Raw genomic sequence first — 13,221 nt, forward strand, 5'->3', positions numbered from 1 at the left:
ACAGAGCAGCAGACAGATTCTGAGAAGGAAAGACTGGCAATAAGGCAAGGGACAAACACAACTGTATGAAAAACTAATGGAAGTGTTTATAAACACACTAGTTAAATGAAGTTAAATGAAGTTAAAAGAAGCTACAGAGCTAGTAATGAAGAAGGACAAGTAGTCATCTGAATTATGAGCATTTACCTGAGCAATTACAATGAGCTAACAAATTAGGGGAGTAAGTTGTACTAGAGAACCCAAGGTTTGTCTGTATCTAATTTTAATCGTAAGATATGGATAGAATACATTTTTGCAGTCATAATTAGAAGGCAATTAACAAGAGAAAAAAACCCAGTGCATCAACTATGTTGTGCCAATCCAATCTGATTCCTTCCCCTGGACACTTAACTCAGTTCTTTGTTAACATGGTAGTAACAGAAGTGATGTGTCACCCATTTTACACCTTTGTGACAGTTAACTTGCTGTCACTCCCAAAAACAAACGAAGAAGATATGATGCAAGATTACTCTGCACCAATTTCAGCCCTTTATAGTTTGTTAGTAGTCATCAATATATCACACGTCTCCAGAAATTTCATCAACTTCTGCTGTCAGGTAGTATTTTGATCTCTGATCTACGCTGCTATTTAAAATGTGGAATAGGAAGTGAAAAATACTAACCAAGTTTGAGTAGAATACTTTAAGTATGAGGATGCTGCAAACACATTGAAAATGGAATTCAAAAGTACTTTGGTCACGGGGGAATTGTGCCTAAAAAATTAGTATTATATCTTTTTAACATCGGTATATTAAGTACTACACTTGGTGAGAACATTCAAATGCATAAATACAAAACAAAGTACTTCTGGCTAGGCAACAGTGCTGCAGAAATCCGTCTTGGAAGCTGAAGCTAGTAACTTGAACAGAATTTGTAAAAATGCAAATATATTTTGCAGATGCATCATCTGGAGGGCAATATATGACATATGGAAGTTAATGAAGCCCCACTATTCAATGTTGGTAAGGTTTTACCTCAACTGCTGCATCCTGATGTAGATACTAATGGACAAACTGGAGAAAGTCTACAGTGAAAGCAGGTAAAATAAACATAAATGTCCGGAAAATTTGAAAGAATTTGGCTTTGTTCATCTAGATATATTAGTCTTCAAACACGTTTAACCTTAAAAACAGGTCACATCACACTCCCTGTGTCTATTTCAAGTTGAACTATAAACAGCTGGTCATCTGCAGAAGGGACAACTCCACTTAAATACCAGGAAAAACTTCCAACTCTGATCACATATGCATGAGAGCAAAACCACAGAAGAGCCTGTATAAGCCTACTATGTGGCGGTTTTCAGAACAATTCAATGACCATGACATAGATAGGTTCAGGATAAACAATCCTATCTCAAAATAAAATTACCAACTAACAAGGATTTTCCTGAGACTTTTCCAACCCCGTACTTTTGCAAGTAAATCACACGTGCAATATGCAAGTGAGACACATTCATATTCCAAACATGGTAGATCTGGAAGACTGCTCTTAGAACTTACTTTAGCTCCAACACTGCAACTTCCAGTACTCCCAGTGCTGCCACTTACTACTCCTGTAAATCTTGCCTCTAACAATTCTTGTCTTCTTGGGTCCAGGCTATGAAGCTCATCCATTGCTCCTAAAAAAGATAAATAAATTCATTATATTCCCTAGTATTTGCAGTGGAATATTTTACAAACAAGCCAAACATACCACCAGCCTATGCAAAGAAAGGATTTATACTCTCAATGCGACAACGATTCACCATCTGTTACCTAATAACGAATGCACTCAATGAATTCCAGAAATTTAGGGGGAAGTTCTGTGTATCAGAATAGCCTTGTCAATGTTGGTGAAAACTAGAATGTGTTAGAGGCACGCAAGAGACATGGAGTCTGTGGTGTGTGATACGCCAACCAGGAAATTATTTATAGATTAAAAACTAGCTGACAGGAGCAAAACACTTTCCAGCATGAAGCCTCCCAATTCTGCAATCCCCTTGTTTTCCATACCATTAAAATTGTTTAGGACATTGATATGTCGATAATCAAGACAAACAAGAATCAAAGGAAAAGAAAGAAAAAAAAAAAAAAAAAAGAAATCAGAAGGTAGACCAGAGTCCCCAACACATGCAAGGGAATGCAGGATTATATGGAGATTTGAAGGGCAGGCAAGCAAGGAGCAATATGAGAGGAGCCATGAGTAACAGAGACCCTTGCACAGGTGGTGCCTCTGACAGAGAGCCCTGCTAAACAGGGTAAAGCAGTGCTACTGGCATTGGCAGGGAAATGAAGATGGAAGGAAATGGAGGAACAAAAGGAGTTTCTGATGAGCTCAGCCTACACGAGTAGGCTGCAACATGATGTGCAGCTTTCTAATTTGTATTTAAATCACTTATGGCTGTTTAATGAGTCTGAAAGTTGATCTAGACAAATAGTCTTCCGTATTTACACAAACTGCTTTCTTTGTTTTTATCTTTTCAACTACTTGAACATTCAGTTTATCTTCAACTGGAAACATTCCAGTTGCTTTATTTTAAGTAAGATATTTAATGCACTATTTCATAGCATATCCCTCAACTACCACATAAAGAGATATAGCCTCATCTTTTTCAACTAAGACACAACTTAGCAAGATAGTGCTTCTCAGTCCCAGAGGACAACACAGGAGTTCAGAAAGGACATTACAGTAATTACTATGTATATTCAGAGTGCTATGAAAAAAGGTTTTCGGAATTCCATTTTCATTAAAACTTTTCATGAACTTCTACCTACCAGCTAAGCATCTTGACAACCAAGGCATCAGCATGGCCAATAATATTATCACCAATAATAGAGATGAGACACTTTTTTATCTAACTCTGTAGTATCTCACCAATCTTATCGTTCAAGAACTAGACCTTTCTGTATCACACATTTTGGCCACTCCTGGCCATGCAGATAACCCTCCTGGTAAGAAAAGCATGGGCTCTGCTATTTGGCTAATTCAAGTTGCTGTTCCTGTGGGTCAGCAGATGACGGCAAGTGTGGTGTCAGTGCTCCTTTAGGGCAGAGCCTGGTACCCAGACCTCCTCCGATGGAACAAAACCACACCAAGAGAAAAACGGTTGAGAAGGAGACGTGAGAAATGTCTGGTTGGCAGTGCCTTCTTTTGAAAAAATAAAACCGCACGTGGTGGTTTAAGGATACCACATTTGTTTCTGGAGGTAGAGAAGTTTACCCAAATGCAGCCACATACAGAGCTGGAGGTCTCTTTTCCAGCAATGCAGGCGAATTTTACCCATTTTGAAACTGCAGCTGGCTTATTATCAGCAGTTGTAACACGCTTCTGAACTTGCCTAGTAAAAATTCCTCCAATTTCTACATATTTCAGACTGCAAGCTCTCCAGGGTAAAGACTGTTTTACTACGTGTATGCACAATGCAGAACAATCAGGAATCCTCTTTAAACACTTGCTTCCTAAAATGTGCTTGTGTACTGCTTTCAAGAGCTTCTAAACCAAATTGTACACTTCTCATATGCACAGGATATATTTCTTACATTTATACATTGTGCACAGATGTGTACAGCACACCCTTCCTATTACGTATGTAATCTATAATGGGCAAGTATTCCTCTGAAAAAGCCTAGCAAACAAATCACACCAGATTTGTCAGGTAAGTTTATATTATTATTGTTTTGATTCGTAACACTGAAAGTGTTTAAGTGCATGCCACTCTGAAACGTTACCTTAGTTTACCAAAGCGACCCATTTAATGAAGCAATATTTTGATTTACTAGCCTACTTGATAGTCACTGCCCACAAAAGTTTAGAGCTTACTTAAAATTACTGACATTCTAGCAATTACAAAACATGATACTATCATATCCTATATTGTTTATTTTATGACACATGGGGAAGCTATAACCACTGTGGACAGCTAAGGCACATTCAAAGTGCTGTAGGGTAAAATTGCTACTGCGGGTCTCACATACTGTATTTAAATACTCATGTACTGAATAGATGGCACCCCAAGTTACCTTACAAGTCAGAACTGTAATTCACCAGGTAGAGGGGTAGTCCACAGCACAAATGAAATACAATCCTTCATTTTTTTCTGCTCAGATTTTACAGCCTGCATATGCTAATGAATACACTGTATTCTCTTCATTATTTCTGCTGGAGTGATTTTTTTCATTACATTTAGGGGGTGGGTTTGGTTTGGTTTTGGTTTGGTTTCGGTTATTGGTGTTAAGTATCCAGATCCAAAAATCAAAACACACTCCTCCATTCTTGTCATCTGAAGAACAAGACAGAAAAGCTGGGTTCAAACTTTCTTCTAACACAGAGTAAATCCTAGGAACATCTATTAAATTGCCTTCCTCATTCATGCTGTAATTTAAAATTCACCATTCACTCCCAGATACACAGCTGTTTTCTCAAGAACACACAGTTCTGCACAACTCTGCAGTTCTCTGCACAAGTTACCTGCTTTTAAAGGTACCCTAAGCTTTAAGTTGCTTCATGTAAGGGGTGAAAAAAATCAGTTTTTTTGAATACCAAACCTTATAAAGCCTCCTGCTGCCCACAACACTGACATAACTTACAGTTCTGAACATATACCCAGACTTCTTATGTGAACTAAGTTCACACCTATCCCTGAAGGCCAACTCACTAACTCAAAGGACACACAATCACATTCTGGAAGTACCTTCAGTGTATTTACTATGACGCTAAACGAAGGACTGGCATTGCTACAATCCACTGCTATTCAAACCTACTATCACCTGAAACTATCAGAAAAGCCCTAAAGCACACCACTACTTTTCTTTACTTCTTGTAACTGCTACAGGGTTTGGAATGCTTATTCTAGTATTTTTTCAAAAAGTTACCAACACTACCTAGTTCTTGTGTTTTTTGGGAGTGGAGGTATCTTCCATATTAATTTATCTTTCAGAACCACAAAGCTTCTCCTCTAAAAACTAACATAAAATACAAAGATTTCTTGTACTGAAGAGTACACTTTTTGCAAGAACTCTATAGAAAAGGACTCCAAACTCCTCTGAGAATATGTTGAGCAATGGGTTACGTCAAAAATCAAAGTTGTAAATTCAGAGAAGCAATTTATATGCTCTCTTATGGAATTCAGTATAAAATCAATTATACTGTACTTTACCTTAGCAAAACAGAGATGTAACAAATCAGAGGATTCTTCGTTGTAGTTTGAATTTTTCAGAACTGGTGACCAGAAAATAATAAAGTGCAACTACACCTGTACCCCAAGGCTTGACACCTCCAAAGATACAAATACTTGCAAAAGATCTAGTTATTTAACCAAGTATTTGCTCATATCTGAGTAAAATTGACATTTTTGGAGAAAAAGTTTAGCAGTGAGTTGCAACTTCAAGTCTTCACCTTCTAAAACTGGATCTTTTGGGATATACATTTACTACAGTCTCTATCTCAAAACACTGCTAGACTACAGAGCAGCATCACAGACCCAAACACAAAGGCCTGGCAGATGAGACATATTTCTCTTCTCCACTAAATATGGAATCAAGCTCCAAGACTCAATCTTTATCTCTGACCCTCTTATTACCCTGAATGGACTCTTGTTATCTGGCAATCAATTACAGCTTGGAGATGAAGAAAGCTCAACAGCTTCAGACATTGTCAGCTTTCTACAATGAAGATAAAGTTCATTATGCAGAAGCCAGATTTGTCTTTGAACAACCCTCCATATTTAACTGAGGCCTCCATCCCCTGAATGCAAGGCCAGCACAAACCACCTATCACTTAACTGAAAGGCATACTGGTTTGGTCTGGTTTCTTTAACAGAGCTATATCCATATAGCTTTTTATGCAAAAGCGAAATACTTCAACACAGAGACATATCCATAAAATAGAAGAATTAACAATAATAAATAGCCCAAATGTAAATAGAATTTCCTGATGTGCTCCTAGAGGGCACTTTGTTTTTATGGTAACACACACAGTATGAGAATTATGTATTAAAATATCAAATGCAAAACAGACCACAGAAAATTGCTAAAAATTAATGTCTTTAATTAGTTTCCCCTCCAAAAAAAATAAAAAAAAAAAAAGCCCACACAACTGTTTCTCTTTTCTTCTTTCACCAACATGAAGATGCACCTTGTATCTGCATCCACGTGTATTTCCTAAGTGAGCTACTGTCTTGTCCATCAGGAAAAAGAAAACCAAACCAACCGAAACATGCACTTGACTTCACTCTTCTCTCTCATCTTTCCGAAAGTCTGAACTTTTCTTATTGCACAACCAATGAGAAAGGACTTTTTCAGTCTCCAGGAAAATAAGGCAATTAAGCAAACATTTCTGCTTTCAAGAAAACAAACTATTTAATAACAAACTATTTTGTAGTCAGGTAAATTCTAGCAAGTGATTGTCATGTTGACCAAGGTTTCTTCCTATTAATAGTAAAACTTTCTATTTATTATAGCTTGTACTTTATATATGCTTCAGTACCTTACAAAGCCATTGGGGAATAAAGCAACACAGAACAATTTGTCAGTGAAGGAACATACAGAGCTCTAAAATGCAAGTCTAATCAAATGAAAAAGTATGGCAAATCAAAATACAGTAAGACAACAAACTCTACAGAGTGAATCCAAATTTCTTGATTTTTAAATTGGAAAAAATGACACCTGTTCCATTTAAAATAGAACATTTGGGCTGTGAGATTGAGCCAAAAAAAAAACCCAAAAAACAAACAACAACCCACAAAACTGACCTGTGTTGCTAAACCGTGTCTTGAATAGTCTTTCTTCCATAGCATGTTTTAGGGAATCACAGAAAACAGAATTGGAAACAGCCTTGAAAACTACTAACGCGCTAAGAAAACAAGTTGAGATGCTCGTATCATGGCATAAAGCCAAGCAGCAAAAATATGAGAAGAGTTCAATTCCAAGGTAACAGTATAAACACAGCCTGCCCTTAGCAGGCAGCTTTGAAGGGCATCACCATCCAATGTCAGCCACAATCCCAAGGACACAGTGATTCAGTACTGCACACTCAGCAGCCAAGAAGGTCCCACTCAACCTAAATTAGTAGTCAATAGCGCAGACCACAAGATACAATCTCTGAGACTTAAAGTAAAACAAATAAAAAAAAACCCTGAACTACATCTACCTCCTAACAATAGTTACATAACCAAAGCCTAAAGGACACTGGGGTTCCAGCTCTTCCAAAATACTTAACAGAAAAACAACAAGCTACAGATTGCCCATGACAAAGTTTAACCTGAACATTCAGAAATGTTTAAAGTCACTGGTTTTCTAATGAAGAGGATTAACAGAGGACTATGTAGCTACTGGAAGCTCCAAACAACAGGTAACATGAAAAAGTTCAGGGTACTACATTCGATTGTAAACCATCCACTGTAGCCAAAGTCAAACAGCAGCAGTAAATGCAATAGCAAAGGGGAAAAATACGTCCTGATATTCAAGTGAAACTAGCTGTTTGAAAAGATCTGAAGCGATAAGAAATTCTTAGTGAGACATATCTAAGCCCAGGGTCAGGAAAGAACAGAATCCATTTAATTAATCAAGAGTCATCTTACATGCACAACAAAAATGCAGTATTTCTCAGTACTTGAGCCAGTGACACTCAAGCACACAACACAGAAAATTAAGTATAAAAGTAGTATTTCTCACTGAAGTTCTGTTCTCTATTTAGGCACTCCTGTTTCCTACCAAACACCACCACTACCACCACTGTGAAGGTGTGAAGGTGCCCAGGTGAACTCAAAATTCTTAATAATCTAAAGAGAGTTTTCATTCATTTTGGACTGTGTCCAAAAGACTGGGCAGAGGGATGCAACAAGCTAAATGTGACTATTGTTTATGGGAGGCTGGGGGGTGAAAGAAAGAAGGGTTAAAAAACAGATAATTAACAGGCATACAGATCAGGCTTTTGTCTACATAAAATCTGTGGGAGGGAAATAATGCAAGCACAAAAATTTTGGCCTAAAAAAAGCACAATTATGGTAAATCTAACAAATTTTAAGAAAAAACACCAACTTCCATGTAAACATCAGAAGACAGTTTTGACAAATAATACTTCTGTGTCTGCTGATTACAGTTTATGATTGTTGAATGCAAACTTGTTAAAATACATAATAGAGAAAACAAGGTTTTCTGATGGGGAGATAACCCCAAACACAACAATTCTCACTGACTTCCTGTGAACTTGAGTTGACAAGGAAGTGCATTTCGGATAGGTTGTTGGGTTACCTGGACTTTACCACTCAACGTTAATTCTCCTGGTGATCAAACAACAGGAAAATACTCCCTGTGTCCCCTCTCTTGCCAATATGCAGTCTATTTCTTTTTGGAAGGTTAAGTTTTGGGGTTTTTTTTAATGACCACAGCTCACTTTTTTAAAATGCTGCTTGAACATTGTTTATTTCCCTTTCTCCAACAGTTCAATCATCCAGAAACTGATCTAAACCAAAAAAATGACTTTGGCTGCTGGATAGATCAGTAATTTTCTGCAAATCATTCTACAACAGAAATCAATTCTTTAACACTAAAAAAATTGTAATGATCTTTAGGCTTCATCTCTGTGCTGCCAGTTTTTTGATTTCAATTGTCTGGCCAACAACCTGGAAAGCAAAAGTGAATTACAGAGAAATATGTTCCTGAGGGAACATCTTCTAACACCTTGAAGACTTATGAATGAACTACTTGAGCCAACTCCAGATCAGCCAGCAGACGTTTCTGGATAACAATTAAAGAATGTTTAACTCTCTCCCGCTTTCAGCTAGGCACCCTCTTCTAAGGAGCCCTTGGCCATTATGTGCCTCCTCAGATGGCTGTAGGAAGCAGAGGAAGAGCTGAATTTACAAGTTGCCTACCAATGCCTTTATCTGGCCACAAACAACATATACTCATGCGTGTGGGTATATGCCACAAGGAGGGCAACTCAGAATGGCTCATTCAAGAGCTCAGGGAGTGATTCATACAACAGAGAGAACAATAGCTCCCCAAGGGTCTGTTCTATTGTAACTGGGGCTGAACCATGCATGCAACTATGACCAAGGCAAACCGGTGATGCCTAGTTTCTGACAAGTCCCTCTACTAATCCAGCCCCTTGGAAGTACAACTGAATTGCCTTAAAGCCACACATGGCTCAAGAGCAATGTACAGGCCTCTTGAAGCAACAAAGAGCTTTTATTTCTGAGTGACAGCATTTTTAATACAGATTGCATACAAGTAACTGCACTTCAACACCAGAGACAACAAACCCATTGCACAGGTGTAGACACAACCTGCTTGAGATGCAGCACAGCACCTAAGATAAGTACTAATGTAGGAAATAGGAAGACGTGAAAACAAAAAAATAAAAAACAACAACTAAGTACCTTTAAAAATTACATCCCAAACCTGGAAAATGGTAACATGCATGTCTATGACAGCTTTCAAGACTGAGGTCTGTCTAACAATTAATGGTGCTGACAGGTCTGAAAGCTAGTGAAGCTTTTTTGCAATATTCACTGAAACAGGCATGCTGTGTCTCATTCCAATCCTGCTCATTGTTCAGAAAACAAGTCAACATTTAGTTTTATTTGGTGTGTGAATCCTTACAACAGGTTGGTTTTTAGCCAGACTTTTCTTTATGCTAGTTCTTCCTGAAGGAAGTCTTCACAGACCACATTTTCCCCATCTTGACCCAGAAACCACTATGTCATTATTTTTGCAGTCTCTTTTTCCATATTAATGTTAGGAGTTGGCAAGTATAGAATAATTAATAAAGAGAAAATAAGATCTAGTGTAGAACATTCAACATGGCATCCACTTATCCATTTCCCAAACTTCGAATGTAACTCCCATGTGCACCATGTACAGGAAGCGTTAGCATAGCAAATACTGCTATGAGCAACAGAACCACGACAAGGTCCTTCCTGAGTCTGTTGAATAACATTTAGCATGATGAACGAAGGGAAAAAGGACAACTAAAAGAACATGCAGTGTATTACTAGCATCTTGAAAGCTGTTTATCTTGGAATTGCCACCCCTCAAGAGCAGTAAGGAGGCTGCATTTTGAAGACTGGTATCACTGTATTTTCTCTTCTCCTCTGCACATCTTAACTAGACGAAAACTGAATTCAACAGATCAATCCATGTACAGAGTAACAGAAACATCTGCTGTGCCCAACAGCAGAACAGCCCACTCGGATAAAGAATTCCCCACATCCAAAATCCCTCTCCTTGCCCAGTAATCCCTTCTAGGCTCTTAAAACCAATATTGACCTAACCAAGATCAGAGTGTACTTCCTACACTGAAATCCCAAACTGCAAGATCTTTCTCCACCATGAAAGCCCTCCTATAACAATCAAAGAAAAAAGTCACTTCAAGAAAATACTCTGGAGAAAAGTAGCATCAGTGAATAATATCACAGAATCACAGAATGGTCTGTTTGGGTTGGAAGAGACCTTATCACTCACATAGTTCCAACCCCCATGCCACTAGATGAGGTTGCTCAAAGCCCCATCCAACCTGGCCTTGAACATTTCCAGCTGAACTCATACAACTAAGAGCTTAAATTAAAAAATTGCTAAAAACAGATTTCCAGAGTTGCTGGCTACAATACCATCTGCAGAATGAGCCTGACAAAGAAGTCAACGCCTTGAACATATACAAACTAGATGGCTGATATCCTGAACGTGTTTGTTACATTGAACATTGAATAGTATCCATTCCTTTGAAACTTGTAGCTATATAATCCCAAGTGTTGTGTTTCCCTGATTTTTTAGAAACCTGGATTACTCACTCACAATTATTCTCTAGATTATTCTGAACTACCAAGAGCAATCAAAGAGATGGTTCTGATCTGACAGAAGGATTTTGATGCCTGTATCAACACCACCAACTTCTACTGCTGGAGCCAGAGTATTTCAAAGAAACAAGCAGATTTGTCAACTTAGTCTTCACTGATTGCTTTGCACTCTTTACAGCTAAAGACAGTGATACCCATGAGCAGGTTTATTGACTAGTTGACTTTTGCTGTCTGAAGTGCTGCTCTAAGCATTTAGTTCATTTTTAACAAACATATAGATACTGAAAACAAATGCATCTTCAGTAAAACTTTCTGTAATGACAGCATCTGATTTGAACATCTGCTACAGTGACAGAATAATCAGAGATACAAAGCAATCATTTGAAGTGCTTTTAATAAAGTTTTGTTTAAGACAACTGTGAGTTTTGGCAGCAACTGGGTAGCCTACTAATAGATCCTTCCTGATGTTTCTTGTCATCTCTGACCACCATAGTCTGCCTGCATAAACTGGATACTAACCTCACTGAAGTCTCGCCTAAAGCCTTCAACAACCACATCTAGCTTCCATGCAGCTTTCTCCTGGAAAGGGAAGATTCTTTACACAGTTTTAAGGTCAACAGCAGTTTTCTTTCTTCAGAGTTAAGAACAATGTTCTGGTTAAAGAAAAACTACACTAAATGCATAGCTATATGATTGTAGGCTACCAAGTCAGAAGAAAGATTAGAAGAAAATATGATGGCACCCCTGCGTATGCTTTAGTCTACAGGAGATCCCCGGTCAATCAAAAGTAAAAAAAGTCCTTGCTAGTGTCCCATAGGGCAGTTGTACTGCACTGTACTACTACTACTGCGATCAATTAACAAATATACAATATGAGGATGAGAAGTTTATGCCTACAATCCTCCTATAATGTAAGAGAAACCTATTTATATTTTACAAAGAGCACCTAACATCTTGGCCAAAGTTACACAAGACATCTGTGGCAGGAACACTAAAGCACTGTCTTCCTAGGTAGCAAACATCTGCCTTGAACACAACATTATGTCAAGAGAGATAAAAACTAACACAGCCTGGGCTGCACACATGCAGGTGACATGCTGCCTGCCTAACTCTACCAGCTCCCTTTTCATCTCTATGTAGAGGAATCTGCAGCAATTACTCTTGCTTCCAGACAGCTCTGTAAAAGGTACCCAAACAGAAACAGCGAAGCAGAATTTGCCCATTTCAGCTTCATCTGCTGCAAAACCAGATGCTCCCAGTCCCCTTGGGGAAGAGGCAGCGAGCAGGGAGAAGCACACTGCAAGTTCATGGGTCACTTGTTGGCAATGCAGACTAACAGGTCACAAGATAACACCAGTTTTGTGATACTTTCAAAAAGCGCATCACATTCTGAACAAAAGCTCGCTACGTTCCATCTATTTCTACACTGAAAAGGACTAAAAGCCTGGAGCAGTCCTGAAGAATAAAAACATCTACCTAGAGAAATACCAGAAAGTACAGCAAATTTCATTTGCTGCATTCAGTTATAAGGAAACAAACCGGGAGCTCTAAACACTCGAGTCCACGAAATGGCTGTACTGCAAGTATTAAAATGGCACAGGCTTTTTGCACATATCAAAAATAAACAGTGGTTTCTGCTACCTAAGGAAGACGTGAAAAGGAAGTTAAAAGCAGAGGTCACCTACGGAGCACAGGAAGAGAGTGAGCAATGCCTCTTCCCATAGGGTTTTTGGTTCTCATCCTCACTCTTCAGAAAAAGTAAACCATGAAGGAACAAAATATAAATTGTGCACCTTTTCCCCAAATAAATTTGTCCGGAAGTTACCTCTACGATAGAAAGGCAGTTCAAAATCCCCTAACAATGTTATGGAATAAATGTATCTTATTTTTTTGAATACCAGTAATTTGGTATTTGAAAGCTGTATTTGTGTCAAAAGGAGTGTGTTTCAATTGTTAATTCCCTGTATTTCCTAAACTCCTTATTCCGTAACTCCTACTGCCATTTCTGCCCTCATGATCTCCAAAATCTTCCCAGCGCAGACAGTCCACTGACCCTAGAGACAGAGGCAAGTGCTCTGCTCCTTGAAGCACACAGGATACAATGAACTGCTGATCACAGTATGTAACTCTTAACCAATGCTGTTTTCACCATGACATTGTAAGGAACAGGCTGCAAAGAAGAAATTAAGCAAAAAATCTTAAGTCTTTCCAAATACATTCATCTACTCATAACATTGTGATCAACTAGAACTTCAACTCCCATATACTTATATAAGTGACCACAGTTTAACATCAAACATGCAGAAAAGCTTACTGCACCTCAGATTAAACTGGGACAGTAAATTCACCTATAACTGTAAGAACAAAATTTATGAAGTATTTTGGCTTTTGAACTACACCATCTTAAG

At 38.3% G+C, this 13,221-nt stretch overlaps 1 protein-coding gene across 1 annotated transcript in view; it reads right to left on the reverse strand.

Moving 5' to 3' along the window:
* Nucleotides 1-4,822, reverse strand: part of TLK1 (tousled-like kinase 1) — a 45,555-nt gene extending 40,733 nt beyond the window's left edge. The window contains exons 1-2 of the mRNA XM_010012034.1: nucleotides 4,804-4,822; nucleotides 1,539-1,657 (exon numbers count right to left, since the gene is read on the reverse strand). Of these exons, the coding sequence (XP_010010336.1) occupies nucleotides 1,539-1,652 (114 nt within the window). The 5' untranslated portion in view covers nucleotides 1,653-1,657; nucleotides 4,804-4,822. The remainder of the gene's footprint in view (nucleotides 1-1,538; nucleotides 1,658-4,803) is intronic.
* Nucleotides 4,823-13,221: the final 8,399 nt, after the last annotated feature.

Source organism: Nestor notabilis, unplaced genomic scaffold (genome assembly GCF_000696875.1).
Source record: "Nestor notabilis isolate BGI_N333 unplaced genomic scaffold, ASM69687v1 scaffold7783, whole genome shotgun sequence".
NCBI lineage: Eukaryota > Metazoa > Chordata > Aves > Psittaciformes > Psittacidae > Nestor > Nestor notabilis.